Consider the following 27,266-nt stretch of genomic DNA (forward strand, 5'->3'; position numbering starts at 1 on the left):
AGAACTTTTAAAACTTACCACTCGGTTCATAAAATAAACATTATTTAGTCTTGCTTTAAGAAGACAGTATAGTCCTGATTTACTTGCGCAAATTCAACCCCAGTCAATACAAAAATACTGCTCATTATGTTGCATTGAAATACCAGTCTGGTTATTATCACGCTCCAGTTAGCACAATATCGACAACTTATTCTTTCAAGCAGGTCAGGCTGTGTGCTACTGTGAATAAATATTGATATGTTTTTGATTTGCTTGGCACTTTTCTGTGATCTGCCGTGCCTGCGAACAGTTGTGGGTTTCTGTTATTACCATACCATTAATTTTTACAAAATAATGCAAGTCTATTCCTGCCTACGTTTGCTGTTAGGCCTTGTCTAGCCTACAGGTTTGCTTTGAAACACTCCCCTCATTACTGCGCCTCAAAGAACTATCATACAATGGCTGGGTTGAAAAGGGCAATGCCTGAATGGAAGGCCTTAAAGTAGGAGGTTGTACTTGGCCTTCGAGTATACATTCCTTCGGCTCACTGCTTCCTCTGTGGTCCCTGGCCCGTACCGCCTACCCCCCTCTCCCCTCCTCTCCAAGTCCTCTCCAAGTCCTCTCTCCACCCCCCCTCCCACTCACGACTCGCAGTTCCCACAGGGGACGGGGCCAAAGCAAGCAAACTCCTCTGAGGAAGTCTTGAAGGGAGAGAGAGAAAAGAGAGAAAGAGAGGAGGAAGAAGGCTGTGCTATTGCCAAATGTGGTAGCCGAAATGTACTCAAGTAAAAGTATTAGTACTTCGAAATAGCATTAATCAAGTAAGGAAGCAATTTGGTGGGAGAAAAAAATATGCTGTGTTTTAGTGTTCATGTACAAAACAATTTCCACATTTCTGGAATAGTTGTCAAAATTGTGTACAGATTTATGCATAAATCTCAAGTTACGTTTCTCTCAGCTTCATTCGGTATTGTAGATATATGTACTGTATATATCTATGTGACATATGTGAGTCTATCAAAAGCACTATCCAGCTTTGCCCATGCATATCCCAGTACAGTCGGACGTGCAGTTGGGCCTATTTGGAGAAGGGAGGGCCGGAGTGGTTAAGGGGGCTGGTGTTATGTCTCGCAGAGGCCTATGCTATGTCTATGAGGCTGCGACTCCCTCTGCTCTCCTGCCTATGAGGTCAGTGTCAGATTTAGCCAGCAGGTCCCTTGTGGTGTCTGCCTGGGAGTGTCTGTTTTTTTCTTGACTTGCTATTATGTCTAGCAAGCGTAGCCTTCCTGGAGCTCGCGAAAACCTCAGGGTAGAAATAGTCACCAGACAAGAACACATCCTCTATTGTTGAAAGGGCAAAACAACAGTAATTAAGGAGGCTGATTACTGGTTTAGTCATAGCGTAATGCAGAATTTATGTTGGTTAATGCGGGTTTGAACTTGGATTAGATAGTCATTACTCGTTTAGTTGGTTAGATCAGCTTATAAAGATATGGTTAACTCATAGTTTGCACTACATTTCTGGGTTAGTATTGTCTTAAAACTGGTTTAGTGCTGATTTAAACCTGGTATAATTTTAGTTTTCCTGATCTTAGACCTGGGTTAATATTCTTGTAAATCGTTTATCACTAATACAATTGCCACTAGATATATTTACATGGCCTTTAAAATCAGATAACTGGAGAACTGATTATTGGCACGATTACATCCAGATGACAAAATAGATAATACTTACCTATTGTAATCAGGTTACTCACATCAGATTGTAATATGTACATGTCCTATATGTATGCAATGTGTCCACTTTTAATCCTTAAATTCTGTGTTAGGCTTAATTTTAGTCCTGGTTTAGCCGAGCCTTCTCAGAGTGGTGAAAAACCTCAGGCTATAGAAATAGTCACCAGACAAGCACACATCACATCCTTATTGTTGCCTGGGAACACTACAGGCCGTAATTACAGCGTCTGATTACAACAGAAGCCAACCACAGTCCATAGCAGTCAGTCAGAGGGGTCAATGTCAGCAGGAGGAGGTTAAAAGACTTAACCTACAATAGTGAAACTCCCGCTGTGCCCCCTGTCTGCCGCAGCGCTGTAGTAATGCGGTTTCTGGTTAGACAGGTACAGGAGACATGAGAGGAGTGTCCAGACAAGTGTCACGGATACCTAAGCCTTCAGAAACTAGAGCCGCTAACACAATAGAGGCGGCTATCTGCACTTACATAATGGGTATTGTAGTCATGCAGTTGGGTGTAATATAGGCCAATAAAGTAGATCCGGAGAAGAACAAGGTGCACAAGCAGTTATTCCCATCCAAAACAAACATGATCAAAATGACTGTGAGGTGAATAATATTGTGAAATAATAATAATACTATTTACACAACTCATTAAAGTAGGATTGGTAGTCTTTGATGAATAAGTTATACAAATATTGCCCAATAATTGAGGTCTGTATATAGATCTGAAAACTTGTCTAAACTAGGAACACAGTAACCTTTGCGTGTTGCCTATTGCTTATCTGGCACTAATTGCAACATTTATTACCCAGTACATAATTATATATTATTTACATACTGAAATATGGCTATTGTTCTCCATCAGGGTACAGGTTGAATCAGCAGATATGCAGCACTCATATGTTGCCTGTCACTATAATCATTTTGGTCATGGCTGCCAAAAAATTAAATGACACGCAACATATGTGTCAAGATCAAAATGTTTTTACTTTTATATCATATTTTTTCATTATTAATCAGAAAAGTGACAGACCTTGTGTCCATCCAAAACCTGAATACATAGAGAAATGACAGTAAGAGTGTGATATTCTATGCGTGGATCCCAATTCAAATCAAAATGGGAGGAAAATCTTTCTTTTATTGCAACAAGAGAAAACGAAGATAGTTTAGGTCGTGGTTTCATTTTACCGTTTAGTTGACCGTACCCACTAGTCGTGCAGTGGAGGTATGTTGCCACCCTCGCACACGGTCCCACACACAAATGTCTCCTCCGCCCCCCTCCGTCCCACACGTGGTCCACACATATGCGGCGAGCGTCTGGCCTCTCAGCACAGCCGCGAGACGTGATTCATTACAGAGCAGTCTTTCTTCTCACTTTATACTAAATGAGCTCCGTCGTTAATTCCCATCTTGAGGTGATTACAGCAAGCGCTTATTAAGCAAAGGTGTAGCCAAAACTTGCACTTAAGTGAGAGTATCTTCAAAATAGCATGTATCGGTATAAAAATGTTGTTGTCAATCTCAAGTAAAGTAAAAATATGCAAGATCTGACAGACATGTCTATTCTAAACCACACAAAATGAGAACAAGAAAAATTATAAATGGACTTTCTATCAGCACAGAAATGTTTAAATCAGTCAAGCCAAGTATTAAGTAGTACTACCTAGTATTGCTACGTAAAATTACACACAAGTTCAAGTTAGCATGTTGGAATGGAGGAGCTCATTGTTGTGCAGTGCATTCAGGCAAATGTAGTAAATGTTAATACAATTTTACGACTACGGCCAAACCCAAGCGGAGCATTTTCCATTGAGCACTAAAGGTACAGTAGACACATAGTAATCATTTGAATTGTACACACAGACAGAGAGCAGATCTGGGAGTGTTTGCCATTTCCCAGAGGCGAAATGTCATAGTAGTGAGTAAGTGAGCGGCAGACAGGTCCGTGCCGGTCGGCGAGCTCTCCTAGGTAAACAATATCCTGTGTCTGACAAGTGCAAACCTGAGGGAGGGTTGAGGAGGTGAGCTGTCCTACCACACATGCACTTACCCATGGGACAAAGGTGTGTTTCAAAGGGATACCGCTGCTTTGAAAAAAAAATGTTGCAAGTTGACAAGACATGGGAAAGAAAGTGAAGGTGAAAAGTTTGCATTTAAAAGTTTTGTGTTGTTTTGTGTGTTTGTTTGTTTTTTTGCCAATCTTAATATTAAAGGCATAATATTTAAAAGCATTAAATCCCCATGAATGTGGTATGTGAGTGAGTGATTGGTCATGGCAGAAACTGGCAGCCTCACAAGCAACAGTCTACCCCGGGGCAGCTGTGGCCATAATAGTAGCTTGATATAATAGATTATGGAATGACCGAATAATGCTGTGCAAAATTGTAAATCAACATTCAGCACCTGTATATAACTAATGTATTATTATAATTAATTAAGTGTGTTTTTTCAAAATGCAGTAGTCTGCCATGAGTCTACATTTGAGTGCAATATTGAACAAAACAGTTAACATAAGCCAACAGAACCATGAACAACACAATGTCTTGAGAATCTCTTTGCCCGCTGTTCTGTTCTTTGCTCGCACACAGACAGTGGTATAATCCTTATGCTGTATCATCAGCAATGATAACAAGCCAGTGTACAACCAGCCAATGGAAGCAATAACTTTATCACCCTTTTTATAAGTATAAGACTGACCGAAGAAAAAATACACACAGAATTTAAAAAAAGAAAAGAAAATACAAATAAGTAAATGTAAAGGTGTAATCTTATACCAGTTAAAGATTAAAAAAAAAAGATTAAAGATGAAATAATCTCCCCTTAAGTGTTGTCCTCTAGCTTGTACTTTACCATAGCATTAACTACATGTAGCACTTGACATAGAAAATCTAACCTGCCTTTAAATATTTCACTACGGTGTATCGTGGATTAACATACTACTCTTTGAAGCACTTGTTCAGATCAAGTGTCTTGTCAGATCCGAGTGCTATATTACTTGACTACAATCTCCCTGTCTGTCTGGCCCTGTCTGTGCATTGCAATATTTCTGTGGTTGGGCCCAGTCGATGTGCTCCACCTGACGGCGCCTCCTCTGGCTGCCAGGGAGCAATGTAGCCCGCCTGGCTGCCATCCAGACCGGCTACAATGTCTGCTTAGCTCAAAGCCAGACTCAAAATGCACACACCACTCACATGTTAGCCTGGCTCAAAAATCTTACAAAGCTTACAAAGATAGCTGCCTTTTTTTTCTCCACCGCCTTTGTCTGCTCAACAGATACACTCACTTGCTTTCTGTTCATTGCACAAGCTAACAAGACAATTTATTTCACACAAATCACATAGTGCCCATTCAAGGGTAGGGGAATGAAAAGTCAGCATTGAATTTATACTACATAAAAACATCAGCCGACAAAACAATATGAAATCATTTAAATTTGAAGATAAAGTCAAACGTTTAGACACAAAATTACAAAAAGTATAAATGAACTGCACAACCTTACTCACATCATGACCAATGCATGATTAATACTACTGGAGGTATTTTAGTTTGGGCTCCTGAAATATCCACAGCGCCTCTCATCTCCTGTACGTGACATAACATCCTTATATCACTGGACCAATGATTAACCACCTATTTCTTTCTCTGATCCTCCACAGTCTCCCAGCCCCATCCCGGCAAAGAGGTCCAAACTCGACAAGTTACTCTCCTCTTCGGCTGAAAAAGACCGTAAACCCGAGTGGCTCCAGTCTCTGTCGAAGTCTGCTCATAAGGTTAGTTGTGAGTGCGGTGAAGATGTTGTCAGTGTGAAACAGGATTTGACTTTAAGCGTAAAGGTCAAAGGGGTGACGCAAAGGCTGCTGTCGTCTTGAATCATCACACTGGCGTCTCTGTGTGACCTCTGCTGCGGAAGTGCTCCTACAGTGCTGTTGTTATGGTCACTGTGCTTAATGTATGCATTATAACTACTGTTTTAGAAAGAATGGGGGTGTATTTATTGTAACATGAATGATCTGCAGTCACGTGGCATCATATGGCTTTATTATTAATGGTGTTGGTCAAAACTAAAGTGTAATTTTTAAATAATAGCAGTTTCTTGTGGTATTATAATAGATATGCTGTTGTAAAATTGTTTAGGGAAGGTCAAACTTTGTCCTATTTTTGTATTTTTTTCAGTACCAATACTTTTTAAACAGAGTATCTAGTTTCGATACTAGTTTTAAATCCCAAAATATGTCTTATCAGAATATAATTTGGTCTATAGCTGTTTGTAAAATGATAGAAAACTGGTATTTACTTATAGTTTGTTTTTGTTTATTTTACTTGAATTTATGTATAGATGCTTGTTCTACTCATAAGATGTACTGCTGTATGTGTGTGATTTATAACAGGCACGTTGTTAGCTTTTGGGTAATGCAGGTTTTGACATTGACATTGTTCTGTTGTTTTCTTTGCTCTGCAGGATCTTAAACAGGTCCAACTGAAACAGAGACCTTCTGCTTTCCGGCCCTGGTCTCCCAAAGCAGTGGAAAAAGAGAAACCACCCATTCAGAAAGAAGAGAAGTAAGTGAAGCAAAAACACATGCACTTTTACTTTGCAAACTGTTACAAATATTAACAGCAACTCACTTTGGTCTAATCTAGGCCCTACTCCAGAAATGAGGAGAACGGAGCAGTACCCAACATGGCTCCTATGGCCCCTCCAGTCCATCCCAGAGACAGCCATGCTCCAGGCAGGGGGCCCAATGCCATTTCCAAGCCCCCACACGAGCTGCAAAATGGGGATGCCAAACCCAAGCTCAAACCAGCACCAGCCTCCAGTTTGAATAACAACAACAGAGCAGAAGACATGGACACAGACGGAGAGATAGACGTGGACGACTGCAATGAGCGTGAGTACAGCAGCAGCCATTTTGAAAGAAATCTACATAGAACATGGAAAAGGTGCAGAGAAGCTTGTGGAAAAATGTTGGAAGAGCTGGAAAAATATGAGGCAGGGGGATTCCAGTACAACTGCACCATCAGCTGGTCAAAGCAGGAACTACAGGGGGTTTAGTATTGATTTCCATTCAAATTACACACAGTATTAACTGCAAATTTATTGTATGTTGTTTAACTCTTTAGTGTTGATAATACAATTTACTTAGTTCAGATATTTTAAATAAGAAAACAGACTAATCTCGCTGGCAAGTAAATATGTAATGTTGCCGCGATTGAAAACTATCAGCGAATAAAAAAAAAAAGTTATTATTTTATTTTTTGAGTTGGTTCTGACTTTTTTGATTTAGGATGCCATACAGTGGAGTGAAATGCACTAAATGAAAATATATTTTGCCTTCTTCTCTAGACCCAGTCACCTCTTCGTCTCTCCCCTCTCCTCCGTCGGCCTGCAGCAGTGTGTCCCAGACCATGACCCCCCAAACCACCCCTCGGTCCCAGGACGGTCCCGTGTGGTTACCGGGGAGCATCAGTCCGGAAATGGACAGTTTGAGACAGATGCTTTACGGAGGTCTGGAAACCAAAGAGTCCAGAGAAAAACTTCTCCAGGAGATTGTCCGAATGAGGGTGAAGCAGGAGGAGAAGCTAGCTGCCGCGGTGCAGGCAAAACGCAGCCTACAGCAGGTGTGGTACTGGATAATAGTAGTAATTTCAGCTAATAAAAAATATCCAGATATTTGATGGTGTTAGCTAAATATTAATAATAAAAAATAACTAACTTGATTGTTGAACGCACACATACAGCAGTCGCACAGTAATTTGAAAGTAAATATATAAGTACCTATGTTTTAAAATCACTTAGAAATTTCACATTGAACTTGAATTGAAATATATTGTTTTTTCAGCACTAATTTCATCACTTTAAAATGAGTTTGTTCCCCCTCTGGTTTACATGTGTTTTATTTAATTTGCTAAAAGAAGAAATCAAAGTTGTACCTACCTGTAAACAAAACACAACATTTTTACAAACTCTTTTTACAAACAGACTATGCTTCATGTCCATTACAGGAACTGGAGTTTGTGCGAGTGGCTAAAAAGGGTCGTCTTCGCGAGGCCATTGAAGCCAAGCGTAATCTGCGTAAAGAGATCGAGCGTCTGCGTGTGGACTGGGACAGAAAAATGAGAGAGGCGGAGGAGTCGTGTGGGCGCCTCAGACGAGAGCTGGAGCAGGAGAGGCAGCTCCGAGTGTGTGACAAAGGTTGCGAGGCCGAACGGATGAGGGTCAAGTACTCCACTCAGGTGAGAAAGAGAGAGGGAAATACTGTTTAACCAACTCTTTACTTGTCTCAACTCGGGCTGGGAGATATGGTAAAAAAATAAAATAAAAATATTACGTTACTTTCTCTTTGATTGATCACATTTGATTATTGATTATTATTTTTATATGGATTTGGAAACTAAACAGAAAGACTTAAATAAACCTTAGCCCAAACAAGAAATTAATGTTTCCCAGTATTTAACAAACACAAAAAAGTGTTTACTGACCTGTTGATTAATAATACAAAATAATACAACAGGTAAAAAAATATATAATTGCACAGCCCTAGTCTCAATTAACCCGCCATCGTTCAACAGGTCCAACCCAAAAATGCATTTTAATTTACTTTTTGACACACAAACATATTGAAATACATGTAATTCTTGCGTTGGTTTAAAAGTTCCTATTTCAAAGTGCTCATAGACTTGTTTAAAATGTGCACTGTAAAATTAAACTCAACATAAATGACAAATCTCATTCCAAAACTGGTCAGAAAAAAATGCAGTTTGATTTTTTTCCCCGCCACTACTACAATAACATCTCTTTTTATTCTTCCCTGTGGTGCTGTAGATCAAGGACCTGCATATGCAACTGCAACAGGCCGAAGCCGATCGCGAGCAGCTGAGGCAGGAGCTGCAGCAGGAGAGAGAGGCGCGTCAGAGTTTGGAGAGTGTGGTCAAAGAGCTACAGAGCCAACTCTCCCTGCAAATCAAAAACACCATCCACCACAACATCAACAACAACAATATCAACAACTGTTCCTCTCCAGATGCTAAAGAGGCCGCCAGGGAGGCTCAGAGCTCACAGAACACCTGCAAATCCTAATACTTCACAATCATTCATTTACAGACTCGAATCCAACGAGATTTACCAAGGACTGCGCTGCATCTTTCTCTGTAAGGAATAAAAGATCAGCTAAATAAATGCAACGTTTGGTAGAGAAGCAGACTGTCATATATAATATAAAATGATACAAATGGATATTATTATGACGCTATATAGGTTTTATAAACTGGAATGCATGATTTCTGAGCATGATGTTACTGAACTTTTTCACATCTAACTCCATTACAAAACCCTGTCCAAGGACTCTGTTTTATTATTTCGGTATAATATAAGCTATTTTTAAAAATGTGCAAATACAGCCACATAACACTACTTGAAAATGAAGGGAAGAAGAAACCAAGTCAACCATGATGAAATGTTTTTGGTGCCACAACAATGAACTGGTACACACCACTGGAAACCAGAGACACCAGTTTGCCACTATTTACTTTTAATAACCGCTTGCTTTTTATAATTGCGTTGAGGATGGACGTATTAAGAATTATCGCTTGCACCATTATTCCACAAAAGGCAAGAGAAGACATTCATATTGTATGCATGTATACCAGCTAGTACTTTTTGTATTGTATCAACCTGAAGTATTGGAGTTTGTAGTGGGCTGCGTTCAAGTCCACCACCGTTTTATGCTTTTAGGTATTTTAACGGAAGTGTTACTTTTTAATATTCTTCTTATGCAATTTTATTTTGTGGTTTGTTTCCCAGTTATTTGCAACCAAATGTTACATGTATGAATAGCAATTATTCCCACCCACAGATTTGTCAAGCCTTAGCCCGGTCAGCCATCCTAATAACGTTTATCAAATGGGTTAACTGTTGCTTGTATTTGATTGTTAGTTTCTTGAAGGCCATTAGCAAGATTTCTAGAGATTTGTTGACTTTTATAAACAATTAGATAGAGACATGTCAGGGCAAAGTAAGAGTGAAGAAAACAGTTTATGGATGAAGTTTACTAAAGATTGTGAGGATGTATCTTTGACCCTATTTCAGTTCACCTAAGGTCTAAAAGCACTTCACGGCCTATGCAAACATTTTGTATGCTCCCTTGACTTAGGCAGAGGGACAAAAAACGTGACTGGTGACTGGTACAATGACGATAAATGAATGTAATGTCCAACTAATTGGGGAAGATACAAGATGGCTGGCCAGACTACAGATGCCCTTAAAAAAGACAAAAAACAAAAATCTTTTGTTGCAATGTGGTACTTCTGATTTTGTAACGAGTATTGTAAGATAATTTATATACTATAATATAATTGCTGCCTATCAACAGAAAGCATTCATTTTTAGTCACTGGTTGTAGAGCTCTTAAATCAACAAATGCTGTTTATAAGAACAACATTTCTACATACTATATAAAAAATATGGATATATTTTTGTACTTAAAAAAGAAAAAGGAATTGCACTTTTTAACAAAAACAAAACCTTGCATAGCGCATTGTAAAACTGTTACATTTTCAAACCACACAGACTTTGAATTTGAACACACTTCCTCTCCTGTAAATACAATGTAAATAAGATTCTTGTCAATATGTTTGCTTGCTCCAAAACTGATTATTATTTTTCGCTTTTTACTTGAAACCAAAAAGAAGAGAGTATATTAGGATTTGCAATCACAGGGCATTCGGCAAAGTGGATGGTTGCTGAATGTGCAGAAGAGAAAAGAAATGTTACCACACCACCAATGTAATATTATACAATTCCCCTATTGGTTTATTTGAGAATATGTATGTATTATTTGCTGCGTATGGAGTATATCTGTAAGACCACAGACCAAAATCATTCAGAGGTGCACCCACGGCTGGTTTAGGTGCTGTCCTATTAACTTCTATGTCTTACCATTATAAAAAACCCTCATTCAGTATTTGTTGGGTACAGTGTAATAGCAATATTCATATTGATAGATGATGCTGTTGTAGTTTTGGTTTGGAAGTGGGATTTCACTTGACTCTTGTTTCAATGTTTTCTTTTACCTTCAGAAAACTTGTATACTGCCCATTAAAAGTTTATTCAATGCTACAGTGTTGTTTGACTCGGTCTTTTTGGTGTAACAAATCGAAATGCCAACTCTTTGCAACATTTTTTTCCCTCTCAGCTTTCAAGGACAACTCAACAAATTATTGAATGAAAGTAGTTCAAGTACAAATACTCCATCTCTAAAGACACAAGAAAGTTGAAGCAGTGTGAGCAGATCTACTACCCTCACTCTGGACTCTCTTTCTCCTTAAAGGGGGATACCAGTATTGGCTCTGTTGTACTACCAGTGTGTTATATTAATTAACCCTGAAGAAATAATCATAAATAATAAATAATCATCAATAAACATGCATGAAAGAAATAGTGAGTAAAATATCCAACATGACTGCCAGTTGAAAATAGTATCATTTACACCAAACTAGGGACAATATGAAAATTTAGACTCGTGACTAACGATATCATCACGATAATTTTTGCTGAAAATGAAATTAACAATGAATGATTAATAAATGTGTCAATTATATAAGCCTTGACTATAAAAAACACATTAACCAACCTGAGAAAGCCCCAGGAAAAGGATATGATAAAGGATATGCATCACAGCCATCAACTGTGCAAAATGCTATTTAGCTAGTGCTAACCTAGGGATAGCAAAGACGACACAAACATACCATTATTCATACAAATACAAACTAACACAAACTACCTTCCAAAGTTCATTTCACATGGTGTGTTACTTACGATGGATATTTTCGGCTCAAGTTTGTCAAACACTGCAGGAGGGTTTTCTCGTAAATGTGCGTGTAAGTTGCTCATGTTTGCTCTCAGAGCAGCAACTTTTTTTCCCTTGTTGGTCTTGTTTTTCAAAGCCATTATAATTCCACACATCAAACTTCAACTTCTTGAATGGAGGATATAAATGTGTGGCGTCATCCGGATCCAGATCCACTGCCCACGAGCCATGAGGGTGACTGACGGTGAAGAATCATCCCCAAATCAGAAAAGGCACAGAACCTAACAAGTTTCATTGCTACGATAGAGGACCCCCCTTGTACTGAAACTGGAAACATGAGGCAGTCTGGTGCCGTAAGGCGATTATAATCGTGTGCGATGATCATGATTATTAAAAAATGGCACAAACGATTAATTGCAAACCTTTTTGACCACGATACGCGATATTATCACATATCGTCCCATCCCTACAACAAACTATCTTCTGATCTTGGTATATCATTAAAGGCCGTAGACACATAGCTCTAGTGCCTATTACACAAAGAGTAAAATTAGCTTTGGTGCTAGAAAAGTGATTAAGTAACATAAACCAAAGAATAATTCATAAGAGGTTATTAGTAAACCATTCAAAGCAGTTTTATGACGCTCATAAAGTGACAGTTGATCAGGTTTATCGGGCCGACACCTTCGGGTGACACACACATAAATCTAACTAATTAGTGTCATCCTCTCCCTAAATATGCTTTACTGACAGCACAAAGTAAACACAGTGTAAATATAGACAGTAACAGTAGACCGCAGAGCTCAGTGACAAATGTGTGTGAAAACATTTTACTGCTAAGTTTTTAAACAGAAGCATTCTCATAATACTGACATGTGTGACAGAAAACTGACTTGTGTCATAAGGGCTAAACAAGACCTGAACCCAGCAAGCGCAAAAAAGGTGGCGCAGAAGGTTCAACATTCACCCCCCAACTAAATGACGACCAGTTCAAGCCTCCTCTAAGCACACATTATACACAACACATGGCACACTACAGTCACAAATGGAGACAGCTATTGCAAAAAGAAGAGCAACAAAATCTGTCAAATCAACCCAACCCTGTGACACAACCTCAGTTAACTTGTCTCACCCAGAGCAAACCCCTTAAACCATAGCACCTTATTACAATGTGCCCATTCAGTGCTGCAGCAGTTTGTCAACACCCCCTGGAGGTCCAATACTAACAAGACAATTTGATTAGGGTTGTTTATGTTTAAAAGAATATTGCAATAAACCACAAAACTTGTTACTTTATTTTTGGGAACATTTTGACAAGATTTGTCCATGCCATCTTATAAGATACAGTATATATGATCAAAGTTAAAATATCATGGTGCCTGGTGGTCTAGGGGAAGCTCATAATGTATATTTTATTTTTACAATGATAGATTATTATAGAAAGAAACAAATACAAAACCCATTCTGTTGGCATAATCTTAATTTTTTTTATTTTAATTAATGGTAAAATTATAAAAACAAGTTGTACACCAGGCCTATGTGTTAACCCAAAGCCAATGGTACTACACAAGACTGGACTAGTATAAATACACACTTCAAACAGAAGCAGTAGTACTTGTATGAGCACTGTAGTAATGTGAAATAATATTGTTTAATAAAGTAAATTTAAGCCTCCTGTGTTTAGAAAAATACTTAAGTAGCTTCTAGTTTCTGTTTTGACAACTCCGTTTCTGTATAACAGCTTGTAAAGTTCAGTCATTCCTCCTCCTGGACACGGCTGTTAGACTCTGACAGACGGGGAACATAGTTGTAAAGTTACATCATGGCGCATTCTGCCTCTGTGCACCTGGAAACGATGTTGTGACATTTTTGGCAACAATCCTAACCATAATCACAGTCTAATAGCACACCTGCTTTCCCCCTGAACCATTATTATCATTATTCCTCCACTCCTCGTAAATAACCAAAAATCCAACAGCCTAATCAGGAAACATGCTTCCCCTGTAGAGCAATAACTCGTTTAATATAATGTGACTTTTACATAGAAAAACATACTTACTGAAGGGGCTCGTAAGAAGTAACAAACTCACTTTTTTCAACTTCAAATCTTGGTACAGTCTTCAAAAAGTATGCAACCTTGACCTAACTATCCATGGTTATTATTTTTATTTCTTATAACAAAAAAAGGACTTTATTTTTTCTTTCAGTGCTGGGTGTGGTTGGGTTTATTTTCACATTTTATAACGTTTTGGTGTTGTGTAAGAATTATTACTCTTTCTGCAATGAGAAAACATGTCAAGGTAAATTAAGTGATGCAGAAATATCTCAATTGTTGAAATAGCTCACGACCACCTCTGGGAACAGCCTTGATTTGGTAAGATAATGGCAGCTTTGATGGTTATGTATTGGTTAAGTATTTCAGAAGAAGATATTTAATATTTTGGTGCATTTCATTTTTACTCAACCCTTTAAATCTGTTATTTATCTTTCTATTTGCCCTGACTTGTAGGTCTGAAGCACTTCCCATATTCAGGGTGGAACACTACTGGCTTGGCTGTGTTCTGCTTCCAATTTTTCCTAATAATAAATCAGTTTGAGACAGCCTGTAGTAAATATTTTATCACATTTGAAAAAATATAGTCCTATATGTGTAATATGGAAAACCCAATAGCATAAATTATAAAGCGCCTATATTGCACATCACAGCTTTCTTTCATTGGTATTCATGCACCCTGTCTTTGATTTTGTGTCATGCGCAGTAACCACCTCTAGAGGGCCTCACAGCACACAGTTGTGGTCATTAGGGTTGCAGCTACACCTTGTGCTCACAGAAAGTATTGTCAAGACTACCAGTACTACATATAGAAATAAGAAAATACACTGTTTATCAAAAAATAAATAAATAAATAAATAAATAAAATACTTTGCTTTCTTCTGTCTATTCTGTAAAAATAACCTGTTGTATATGATGTATTGTCTCCAGTCCCACTCCACTTCAGAGGCTTACAGGTTGCGTGTAAAATCCCTCCATGAAAGCAAGCCTCACCACAGGATTACTGCCTCAAAGAGACTTAAGGAATGACACATGTTGCACACTTACTACCTGCAAACGTCAGGATAAAATGGACAACACACTATATTTTGTGGGATTATTTTGAAATATGAAGTTGTAATGGACAAAAGAAGATGAAATGATGAGATTGCAGATGGATTTTCTAAACAAGGAAAACATAAGAGAGGGAAAAGGCGACTTAGTGAATGCTAGTAGTTGCTTTGCTTAAATGAACAACTTGGGAATGAGCGACGCAGCTGCAGCTATGGCTCCACTCTCTCCAGGCCTGAGTGGGAGCTCACAACCTCCAACATCTCCAAAGAAATCTCCAATTCAGTGTCTTGGATCTTTATCCCCGGGAATGCTGTCACCTGCTATGGTTAGAGCAAACTCCAGTGATGAAGCAAAGCCATCTTCAAGTGTTGTCAACTCACCCACTCATTCAATCATGAGCTCCCCAAAACTCTGGCATAAGAAGTCCATCTGCAGACTGGCAGAGGAGTTCTTCTGGATCGGAGGGAGTGTGGTGGCACAGCCTAAATGGAGACTGGGGCAGATAAGTGAGTGAAGTCATTTGATACATAAATGATACTGCATATTTACAGGTACCGGTGCGTGTGTTTGCATTTCCTTGTTTTTAAATATGCATTGTCCCTTTAATAAATCAATACAAATACACACATGAAGTACACAGGCTTATTGTTACTTACTTCAAAATATCTTCATATTATGATCTGAAAGAGTTATTCAAGTTGAAGTATCTGGAGGAATGAACACAGCTTATTACCAATTCATCAAAAAGATAAAGCAAATGTATAAAATATAATTCCATCCTACAAAGAATGTAGACATTTTGAAAATCTTCAGCACAGTGTAAACACAAGTATAGACTTTGGCTGCAACTAGTTTTTCAATTTGAGATTTATAATATTTACAAATAAAGTGTACTGATGAACATCGCAAATCCTTTATTCTTTTTGACATTTTGATTTACTAATGTTGCTGTCTTTGTATCAAAGGTCTTCTAGCATGTCTTATTATTTTAATAATTCAATAGGAAATTATTCCAATTAACTGTTGCAGCTCTAGTATCAACACAGATACAGAAACTCAAAATTGAATCTGATATTTAAATATCACACATAGAATTGTGTGCATCAATAAACATTTGGTAACTCCTAAAGGTACATGTTCCAAAAAGCACCTGTAACAGAGTAAATGTAACATGCTCGACATATTAGCTCTATAACAGTGTTTTGAAAACATTACGTTGCTGTGGAAGCCCTTGGCCCTGACACAAAGTGAAGCCAGCAGCAGATAATGGGCATATGGACAGCAGACAATCCCATGGGATTAGCCTCAATGATGTTCAGGGGTGCGTCACGTCCATCTTAGCTGTAGATTATAAACAAAGGTTAACTTCACACAGGAGACAAAACAAAATGTAGCAAATTCACAGTAAACCATTACATTTACAGTCTGAATATGCAGTTTAGTCAACACTCCAAATATTAGTTTGACTAGTATCGTACTGTTCAAGGTGATCTTTACTGTCAGGTCAGGACCTTAAACTCTAAATAATATTTTTCAAAATAACTGGTCTCTTAGATTTCATTCTCTTTTTTTTGGCATTTTTCTATTAATTCAATACAAAGTTTAACTCAGTTTCTGTTTCGAAATGTTACTTACCCTGAAACAGTGGCGAGTCTGTTGGGGGTTTTTGCCAATGATTTCATTTCAGGAGGATGATTTTGGTTAATAAATAACATTAGAATAATAATAACAATATAATATTTTTAGGCATTTGTTGATACTTGCTGTAAACTAAACTTTCATGAAAATCATAATGAAGTTGTTTTGTGTTTGTTTCTTTAAAGTTGAGAGATGTATGTGCACCATGCAGACAGGGACACAGATGAACAAACTGAAGGGGAAGAAGAAGGGGCTGGTTCGCTTCTTTTACCTGGACGAGCACAAGTCCTGTATCCGCTGGAGACCGTCACGGAAACAGGACAAAGCCAAGAGTGAGAGCCTGAATACAATCATGAATACAGTAATTCAGTATTTTTTATAATAAAGCAGTTGGTCCATAAAGTCTAAATGACATTATTTAACAGTGAGAAATCAACAACAGCACACACATGTAGTAGTTAAGTTTAGTTATATTAATTGGAATATCTGAAAGTGCATATTGAAAACAGTATGTCTTTTAGTCACAGCTTTTGGTAAAATGTAAAATTCACAGCTTTGAGCATCAGGTCTGTTCGCACTCACTGTATGAAATATTAATGACCTTGTCAACAGAGGACAAACTGCATCCTAGTTTACAAACATTTAGGGAATTTACTTGTGATTTTTAAAAATATTTTTTAATAAACAAGAAACATGTCCTAGCATGAGACATTTTTGTAGTTTTCTGTTGCATTTTCATTCATGAGCAGCTTTGAATCCAATAAGAAAGGTATATTTGCATGAAAACAGACTTCATTTACTGACATTCTGTTGCAGTAACTATTGACTCCATCCATGAAGTCCGTGAGGGGAAGAAGTCTGAGATGTTCCGCAGATACGCAGACAACCGCTTTGACCCCAACTGCTGTTTCAGTATTTACTTTGGGGCTCGGGTCAAGTCCTTGGACCTGGTGACCACTAATGCAGAACAGGCCCGGACCTGGATTCATGGACTCAAGTACCTCATGGCCGGGATCAGTGATGAGGACAGTCTGGCCCGCAGGCAGCGGACACGAGACCAATATCTTTTTATTAACTACTTGATAACAAACTGGACAATATCGTCTGAGTGCCATTGTCGCCATAAAGACTTTTGATGGTGCTTAGAAGTCTCATAACTGATATTTCTAGTCTTTAATTACAAGTTGACCAGGTTTTGTCCTAATTTATGTGGCCTGGGTGTGACCTGATTAAGGTTTAGAGTTTCCCATAGGTTTGGTGACTATGGTGGGATAAATATTCAGATTTTATTACAAGTTAATATAATAACTTCTATATGAGCTTAAAGTATCACTTGTATTAGTATTGTTCAGAGTGTTTTTAGACTCCATTGTCACCTCTGTTGATGGGAAACACTAGTCTGTTTACTGTTTAGTAATGATTTAGACTGATATTAAACACGTTTAATCAAATATTTTCTGTAGTGCTAAGTTCAGGTAAAGGAAATCTTCCCTTTATGGTTGAACCTTAACTCCAGCTCAAATGGCTGCAGCAGACTTTCTCAGAGGCCGATAAAAATGGTGATGGGACTCTGAGTATTGGAGAAGTTCACCAGCTGCTCCACAAACTCAATGTTAATCTACCAAGGCAGAAAGTCAAGGAGATGTTTCAGGTGAGGCGTCCTACACAGATAATACAGACCTTTAAGTATGCAGTAGATCATATGGTTTTAAAATCATCTGTCATGGTGGAGCTTTAGTTCAAACTGAGGTACAGACTGGATAATTTGACTGTAACTGACATGGCATTTTTTATGGATGAAAATCCAGATCTACTAAATTAAATTATAGATTTTTATCCTTGCAGCACACAACAGAAATATTAACTGTGTTGTTGTTATGTTGTTTGTGCTATTGCTGCAAGCCATCTACTTCTAACATTTGCGTTTGCTTTACATAACTTTTATAATAATATATCATTATGATTCAGTAGCCACCAGCACAACCCAATGCAATCTTTGAATACGTCTAGATAAATAGACCGGGCAGCAGTGTGGAGCCACACGTAGAAGACTAAATAAAGTAACACAATGTAACACACCTTAGAATGAGCGCGATGCCCCCACTGCCCACTACAATCTCAATAATTACTGTTATGACAGGAAGGGCACCCAGCTCAAAAATCTGCCAAGTCCCACTAGTTCACAAAATCACATGTTACCCGCCATTGGCACTATTTCACTCAAGAGAATGTAAATGTAGTAGCTCCCTGTAAAGCCAAGCAAAGCAAACAAAATAAAATTGCTACAGTAAGACAAAGTAAGAGGGAGAGCGAGCCAAATAACATTATGCAACACTGCAGATGATTTACTATGGCAACCCAAGTAGAGAGGAAAGAAGATTCTCATGGATGATACTAGTAATAAGGCCGCACATAGACACACATCCCCAGGACTAACGCTGGACAAAGCGCCAATGGACAAATATGCAGTGTGCAGTTTTTTGGCAGTGCAGCAGTAGAGTCCTGCAGGAGCGAGCAGCCCCCACTGAGCAGACCAGATGGCCTCAGTTTAAGCTGCAATAGTGCATTAGTTTGGTGTCTCCGTCCTCTCGTCCAAAATGTGGCTTTTGGGAGGGATCATGAAAAACACTTTGGCCGACCAGTTTTCACAATATGCTCCAAAAGTGAAAAACATATGTAGGATATTGTGTTCCAATGGAATGGAACAACGATATGAATATAAAGGGAGGCAAAGAATTCAGGGGAACTGGACATAAAAATAATACAAATGGCTTTGGCTTTACAAAGGACTAAGCCAGCACATTTAGTTGAGTTACTACCACTGCAACTGAGTAAATCTACTCCTCCATTAAGCGCATACTGTTATGACTGGGTGTGCTTTATTACATGCCAGGTTAACTGCTTAAGAAGTGGTTACATAAATGTACCCACATGTCTTTTATCTGTTTGTTTATACACACTGAACATGTACAATTTATTCACAGCCCTTAGATTTTTTTTTGTTGGATAAAATGGAGCTTCACTCTAGACTGAACCATAAATACAGACTCAATTTAGATTTGTACTGTAATGATTAATTTTTGCTCTAGTAAGTTTTAGGCTGACATAAACACAATAAAATATTTTCCGTAAAAAGTTAAATTATCACTGCAATGGAAATCTTACTTTTGTTGACCTAAAATACAAAATGTCAAATAAAATTTTTTTAAAAATTGATTTATTGTAGATACTGATATTTACTATACTGTACTACTCTCTTTTCACAGGAAGCAGATACAGATGAAAACCAGGGATCTCTGGGCTTTGAAGAGTTCTGTTCATTTTATAAAATGATTTCAACGAGACGAGATCTTTACCTCATCATGATCTCATACAGCAACCAGAAAGAAGTCATGGATTTACAGGATCTGGCACGCTTTTTGGAGGTTGAACAGAAGGTACGGTCATACTGTACATTTTGGTTTAAATAGGCCATTTTTGTGAAAATCATAAATAATTGCAATTTCTCTTTAGATGCGCGGTCTAGCAAGAGAACATCTCATCGACATTGTGCACAAATTTGAGCCTTGTCCTGAAAATCTGCAGCGTTTAGTCCTGGGTATTGATGGTAATTCTATATTATGATCCCTTTAAGAAATTGTAAGAAATTGTGAGCTTTTAAAATGTACTATTCTTCTACTATTTTTCTACTGTTTTTCTAAGGTTTTACAAACTACATGCGCAGTCCAGCAGGGGACATCTTTAACCCCGAGCACAATCAGGTGAACCAGGACATGAGCCAGCCTCTGAATAACTATTACATCGCCACATCTCACAACACGTACCTGACTGGAGACCAACTGTTGTCCCAGTCCAGAGTGGAGATGTACTCCTATGTGCTGCAGGACGGGTGCCGCTGTGTGGAGGGTGAGGCACAAGTTGTACAAGTCTGGGTTAGCTCTTTTAGACAGTATAGACATGCTAAAGAAATACAAGTAGATTTATACATTATCCAGAGGTGAATCACATGTAGATTGACTAATATGTTTGAGGATGCAGGTTTACCTATAGGAGCACTATGCAATTTTGCCTGGAATGTTTAATAGTGTGTTATTAACCTCATTTGCATGTAGACAAGCAGGAGACACCACCAAGTCAGATCTGTCTGTAAGGATTAAATTACAGTTTTTTCCAGACTATCTGTCGCTCCAAAGTATAAATCAGACCAGCGGAAAAATAATAAATGCATAATAATGACGAAAAAAATATATATAAGTCACATTTTTGGGGGAAAATCAAGAACAGATATTTTATCTTTAAAGGCAAATTATAATAATAACAATAAAATAGAGAACAACAGGCTGAATAGCAGTACAGCACGCTTACGTAACACATTTACAGGTATATTTATTCAGCTACATGAAGCATAGACAGAACTGAACATGTCTGGTATGTTTATGTAAGATATTAACAGTTAATCAGATAACAAAAGCATAAAAAACAAGCTAACAAGTTTACTCTGGATCTCACTCCCTTCTGCTTCCTTTTGGCTGTCATACTGGTACAAGTCTAGTGTGTCCTCGCGCTCCCTTCACTGTGACAATAACAAAGATGTGTAATTATATATTTTAATAATTTCACATATGAGTCACATCTGAGTATAAGTCGCACCCCCAGACAAACTATGAAGAAAAGTGCGACTTATAGACTGGAAAATATGGTAAACCAAATGGAAACTGTAATTTGGCTTGTTGGAAATACTCACAAAGACGTTAGTTAGAATGTCATGAGGTAAACAACTAATCTCATCTCATGGGATCTTATGTATAAAACTGCCGTCCTGACCCAGTGGTATAATCAGCCAGATGTAATTTTTGCTTTTGTTTACTAGGCAACATCCGGTCTGTCTTGAGTATTACTGCTCCTCTAAGATAGATCAGTTTTAATAGATCCAACATCTGTCAGAAATGTGTTAAATGCCAAAATTGTTCAGTCGTAGCTGGTGTAGTAACTTACTTTTTTGACTTCTTGTGCTGCCAGTGGACTGCTGGGATGGTCCTGATGGAGAGCCCATTATACACCATGGTTACACTCTGACATCCAAGATTCTCTTCAGAGATGTGATAGAAACAATCAATAAATATGCCTTCACTAAATCACCGTGAGTACATCAATATGTCTAAGACTCAAATTTGCAGTTTTAAGTTGAGCAGAACTTGTGAGAAAATCCCATAACATATTTTGGCATTGCCTCATCTTTCCAATAGTGCATTTATTTCCTTTTTTCGCACACATAAGGAATATATTAGTCATAGAATTTCAGCTGCCAAGAAAAAAACGGTTTATAATTTATAATGTTATGAGAATGTATTTTCTGGTATTAAGCATGTGGACCACGGGGGAGCATGTCTTATCACTCCAAAAGTACCACAATAATTGGTATATTCTTTGTTAATGTGAATGTGGTTTACATTTCTAGCTAAACTAAACTGTTTGAATCACAAATGAAGAGAGAATACTGTTGCTATACTTCCTTTCATAGTTATTTCAAACTCAATTAACTGCAAACAAAATAATAATGATAATTAAAAAAAACCTAAGTAGCTTATTCATCATATTAAACATTTTTACTTTTATTACCTTTACCTGACCTTTTCTCCTTCTCCTTCCCAGGTTCCCGGTGATCTTGTCCATAGAGAACCACTGCACTGTGCCTCAGCAGAAGAAAATGGCGGAGTATCTGAAAGAGGTGCTCCAGGAAAAACTGGACCTGTCCTGCATCAATGCTCCAGAGTTTAGGAAGCTACCGTCCCCCGAGCTGCTCAAAGGGAAAGTCCTCGTCAAGGTTTGAGTGATTGGGATTATTTCGAGTTTGTGACAGATGATATGACTTTCACCTTTAGTTTGCAATAGCCTGGTCAACAGATTGGTGGCATGATTAATACAAGTAGGGCCTAGGCTAAACCTTATCAATATTTAGATGAACCAGAAGTGCACACCAGAACAAATGAAATGCAAATAAAAGTACTTATAATTTACTAACATGCAAACTGCACAGTAGCTAGAGTATAACTTGAAGAGTAGATCCATTGACTAATATATTTGCAGATGAACTTTTCTTGTGCATGGTCGGCTACTCGCTTGTCTCATTGCTCTGCCTGCCCTGGAATGTTTTACAGTATGGCTTTACGCATATCTGTTTACATGGAGACAAGCAGGTGACCCCAGGCCAAGTTACAGGTCAGATCTGTGGGGAGAGTATGTCGTAGCTCACAGTAAGAGTACACGCTTAAAGCCATACTGTAGAACATTATACCAAAGAAATCATATATTCATAAAGACAAGCAGGTGGTGCAGCTTCCACCTGAAAAGTTGCATAGTACACCTTTAAAATTAGAGTATACAGGTCTAACTGCACCAACCATTTGTTTTTTAGGGTAAAAAGCTGCCGGCTAACCTTGACCCTAATGCAGAGGAGGGAGATGTGTCAGATGAAGACACTGAAAACGAGGACATTGAGGAGGAATCAGATGAAGACGACGATCCTCAGGTGAATCCTTTTATCACTTTATTTAATTTATTTAGAGTCGTGACACGATTGATGATGATTGAAATAATGGGGTGAATCTAATTTAACAGGACGGGAACAGTGCAGCGTCTGCCAACCAGCCCAAAAAGACAAAACGCTTTGGAAGGTCGATTATGAGGAGTTTCAAACGAAAGGTCATTTTAAATATTTCTTTTGTGTATATTACCTGTAGGCTTTCTATGCAGGTAACATGGCACATTTGGATTTGAATGAATGGTTTGTAGAATATATTCAGAAAGTGCCTTGTTGTGATTTGGCAGCACAGATCCCGCTTAAGGCCCACAGTAGCTGAGAGTAGGTCCATTATTCCTCTATCTGAATAACTGATGAGTATAATGGGTTTGTGTTTTAGAGAAAAAAGAGAGTGCGCCCCAAAAACAGATCGGTGTCAGATGGAGAGTCGGACTACGGCGGCAGCAGAGACAGAGCGCAGATCGTCTACCATCCAAAGTGAGTAAAGATCAAACTAATGACAAACACTCAGGAAAGAGGTGAATCTAGTGGAAAGATTTTCTGCATTTACATAAAAAAATAACAATAATGCAATAACTTTCATGATTTTGCTTATATATTTTGTAGGAGAATAGTGTATGTGTGTGTTTTCTGCCCACAATACAAAATGCATTACTTTCCTGCAATATCGTTTGTCATTTGCCATCTTTTCTTGCAGGAAAAGAAAAACTATGCGGCTGTCCCGAGCTCTGTCTGACCTGGTCAAATACACTAAATCAGTCCGAGTGCATGATATAGAAACACAAGGTAATTAAGTTTGTATCATTATTTTATACGCTTTATCACAATTGACTTTGAATCACACTTATTCATTTGTCCCTTAGCGTATACAAACAGTTGGCAGGTCTCTTCTCTGAATGAAACAGTTATGAACCAGATCTTGCAGCTAAAGCCCGGGGACTTAGTGCGTTTTAACCAGAGGCAGCTCCTCAGAGTCTACCCCTCCAACTACAGAGTGGACTCCAGCAACTTCAACCCTCAGCCGTACTGGAACACAGGCTGCCACATGGGTAAGGCGAACCAGACGACATTTTACCACTCAAAATATGCATTGTTTTTTGTTTTGTTTTTTTAAAGTATCACTATGGAACAATCCTAGTTTTTTTTTTTTTTTCACATTCTGAAACCCATTTATAGTAACGTACAAACTTCAACCACTATTGCGCTTATTAATTCCTGAAAACTATGTAGTAACTATGGATATGATTATTATTGTGTTGATTCAGTAGTTATTATATCAGTCTCCTCCTGGACAGTTGTTAATAGGACACTGAGCTGAATATTGATTTGAAACATAAATCGCAAATATCATAACACATGTCCCCGCTATATATAAGCCTGTCACGATAAATACTATATTGACTTATATAATAACTGGAACAATATATTTTGGTGTAATTTATTTATTTATTTATTTTTTGTAATAATGAGATTTGGGATATTTTAGTTTTAATACAATTGTGCTGTAAAGGGCTGAATAAGTGACTTCTATGGCTAATTTTTTACCAATAACTGTCCATTATATATTACAGCTTATGTCTTTTAATGTTACTGTCTATTAAAAATGGTTTACTGACATTATATTACATTATTATTATTATTATTATAGTGTCAATGTCTTAAAGTAGTTTCAATATTATCATCTATCGCAGTATACGTCTGTGCCCCTATGTCGTGCTTCAAAATTTGTTATCGTGACAGATCTAACTTTATAATTGTATATGTATAGGCTGTTCCAAATATGTCTTTTTTCAATCAAGGAGGCCCATATAAGTCTAAAATAACAGTGTTCAAAAGGATTCTAGGATCAGAACAAGCACGTGTGACAATAATATTTTTTTCTACATTAACTCCAGTCTCACAGTGTGTTGGTACAGACAATATAGTCAACCACACATTTCCTTTTTGATTTGTGAACTTGAATGTGAATCTTTCAGTTGCGATGAATTACCAGACTGATGGTCGAATGCTTGAACTGAACCGAGCCAAGTTTGCCACTAACGGGAACAGTGGATACGTTCTGAGGCCCAAGTGCTTAAATAAAGGTGTGTGTTTTGTAGTGTGTTATAACCACCTCATGTATCATATTGTATATCATGCTACATAGGGAATATTTGTTATTTTCTCTATAGGTGCCTTTAATCCCATGCTAGATGATCCTCTGCCAGGATACAGAAAAACCCAGTTAGTTCTGAAAATTATTAGTGGACAGCAACTTCCAAAACCAAAAGATTCGATGTTGGGAGACAGAGGAGAGGTAGGTTTTTATTATAATGTTTAAATACTCACTGAAATAAATCTTACATTTGTTTTTCCCCTATAGATTATTGATCCATTTGTCGAGGTGGAAATTATTGGTCTACCTATAGACTGTAAAAAGCAGCAAACAAGAGTAGTGGATGACAATGGTAAAGTATTAATACATCTGCAAAGTTCATAATATTTTGTCCAATTTATGTTATATGCTTAAAATTCTGTTATCCAGGCTTCAACCCAATGTGGGAGGAGACTCTTGTGTTCAACATTAAAATGCCTCAAATAGCACTGGTGCGTTTTGAAGTCTGGGACCATGATCCGATTGGACGGGACTTTATCGGGCAAAGGACTATAGCTTTAAGGAGCATGCTGCCAGGTACACAAACATCTTATTAACTGCAGTATTCATGTCATAGATTAACTGATTTTAATGTGAAACAGGTTATCGGCATGTGTACCTGGAAGGCATGGCGGAATCCTCCATCTTCGTTCATGTGGCCATCATTGACGCCACTGGAAAGGTAAGAAAATACTAAACTTTTTATGTATTTAATTAAGTGGGAGTACATCATTTAGATATTATTTAACCAAGTATTATTTTGTCTAACCAAATTCCCACCAACTGCCAACAATTTGTAGCATGTAACTGTAGGATTTTTATCTGACAGGCCAAATCCACCAACGCCGTTCAAGTGGCCAAGAAGCACATCCAGAAGGCAGCTCAGAAGCACTTAAAAGGACAACCACGGCAGGCGTCTTTGGACTTCTCCATCCAGTCTTCAGAAGATGGTCGTCCATTTTTTCGTAGAGATCTGGACTCGTTTTCTCAGGACAGTAAAAACGGGGATGTATTTCCCTTTGTCTCCGGCCCTACGGCTATGGCACCTATCCACAAGGGGGCGATGAGCGAGCCAGTGCGGCGCGCCAATAGAGTCAAAATCCAAGAGCCTCCCAAGAAACCGAAGAGGGGGATTTTGACACGAATGGCTTCTATTGAGTCTCCTCCTTTGACCCCTGCACCCTTCGTTTCACCGGTCAGTTTTGACATTGTGTCCCAAGATTATTCTGACAGCTCTGCGGCTGAGAGTAACAGCAACACTTTTGTGCAAGTAGAGCCAGAACCTGCGCCTCTCCCTGATTTCGTAGAAGAAGAAGAAATTCAAACTTGTGAATTTGTGCAACCTGAAATATTGGAAGATTCATCACAAGAACTTGAGGAAAACAATGAAACAGACGCGCAAACTGACACGGCCCCCGAGCGTCAGTCTCTCCCTCGTCACATTTCGCGACCTCTCATCCCGCCCCCATCTCCCCCCCGAATTCGTCGAATGTTAGAAACCCCAGTCACCCCAAGACCCTCCTCACCAATAAGGACCAAACACCGCTCGCAAAGCTGCCCATCAAAAAGGTTATCTTCCCAAACGCCAATGATAAACAGGAAGACTAGTTTCCAGAAAACACCAGAACGTTTTAGTAGTCAGGTGAGGCCAATCCCCAATGGAGTGTGTCTGTCTGAAAGTTCCTCCATTAGCAGTAGCAGCACGGACAGTCTGGAGTTTGTGGCTTCAAGTGTCCCAGTCGGAGCGGGACAAGATGACGGCACTTTGCAACGAGAAATGAAGGTACTTTTTGAGCAGAAGATGAGAGAAATTCGCTGCAAGTCACCTCTGATTTTTGAAGATGAGTCAGGATAGTTATAGGCAAATCATTTTTAAAGATGCTGCCAACTGAATTTTGGAGGATTTAGTTTGCATTTCTATTTGCAGACTAAACCCAGAACTAAACCTAGACTTTTTTTTTTTGTCCTGATTTGGTGGTCGGGGTCTAGTTAAGTTTAATTTAATCAAATATGACTGTTCAAATATGCACTGAGGACAAAGTCATAAAAAAATCCTGGTTTGAAATATTTAGGTTTTTATTATTATTATTATTATTATTATTATTATTATTATTATTATTATTATTATTATTATTATTATTATTATATTTGGTATTTCCCTCACTGATCAACAAAACAGGTATTGATTTAGTCCCAGTTAAGTCTCAGATTTGATGCGGTGGATGTCCAAGTGTGAACGCCGCCTTAATTATTACACGAAGACCAAAGCAAGTCTACGTTAGGACTCTACAGGGGTCAAACCAGGATCTAGAAGTGTGGATGCAG

The 27,266-nt window shown here is 38.3% G+C and overlaps 2 protein-coding genes across 2 annotated transcripts in view; both read left to right on the top strand.

The window, feature by feature from the left end:
- skib (v-ski avian sarcoma viral oncogene homolog b) overlaps nt 1-10,822 on the top strand; it is a 48,064-nt gene extending 37,242 nt beyond the window's left edge. Inside the window, exons 2-7 of the mRNA XM_033966200.2 lie at nt 5,373-5,486; nt 6,176-6,276; nt 6,358-6,605; nt 7,061-7,335; nt 7,720-7,950; nt 8,540-10,822. Of these exons, the coding sequence (XP_033822091.1) occupies nt 5,373-5,486; nt 6,176-6,276; nt 6,358-6,605; nt 7,061-7,335; nt 7,720-7,950; nt 8,540-8,794 (1,224 nt within the window). The 3' untranslated portion in view covers nt 8,795-10,822. The remainder of the gene's footprint in view (nt 1-5,372; nt 5,487-6,175; nt 6,277-6,357; nt 6,606-7,060; nt 7,336-7,719; nt 7,951-8,539) is intronic.
- A 3,788-nt stretch (nt 10,823-14,610) lies between these two features.
- On the top strand, nt 14,611-26,834 carry plch2b (phospholipase C, eta 2b). The gene is made up of 20 exons (XM_033967265.2): nt 14,611-15,134; nt 16,452-16,598; nt 17,083-17,325; nt 17,787-17,917; nt 19,533-19,703; nt 19,780-19,873; nt 19,969-20,172; nt 21,286-21,406; nt 21,919-22,090; nt 22,682-22,795; nt 22,885-22,968; nt 23,187-23,284; nt 23,505-23,593; nt 23,671-23,856; nt 24,784-24,891; nt 24,979-25,103; nt 25,170-25,254; nt 25,332-25,478; nt 25,544-25,623; nt 25,771-26,834. Exons 1-20 carry the CDS (start codon nt 14,804-14,806, stop codon nt 26,794-26,796), a joined length of 3,756 nt encoding a protein of 1,251 aa, XP_033823156.2. The 5' UTR covers nt 14,611-14,803; the 3' UTR covers nt 26,797-26,834.
- Nucleotides 26,835-27,266: the final 432 nt, after the last annotated feature.

The sequence above is a fragment of the Periophthalmus magnuspinnatus genome, chromosome 5, assembly GCF_009829125.3.
Source record: "Periophthalmus magnuspinnatus isolate fPerMag1 chromosome 5, fPerMag1.2.pri, whole genome shotgun sequence".
NCBI lineage: Eukaryota > Metazoa > Chordata > Actinopteri > Gobiiformes > Gobiidae > Periophthalmus > Periophthalmus magnuspinnatus.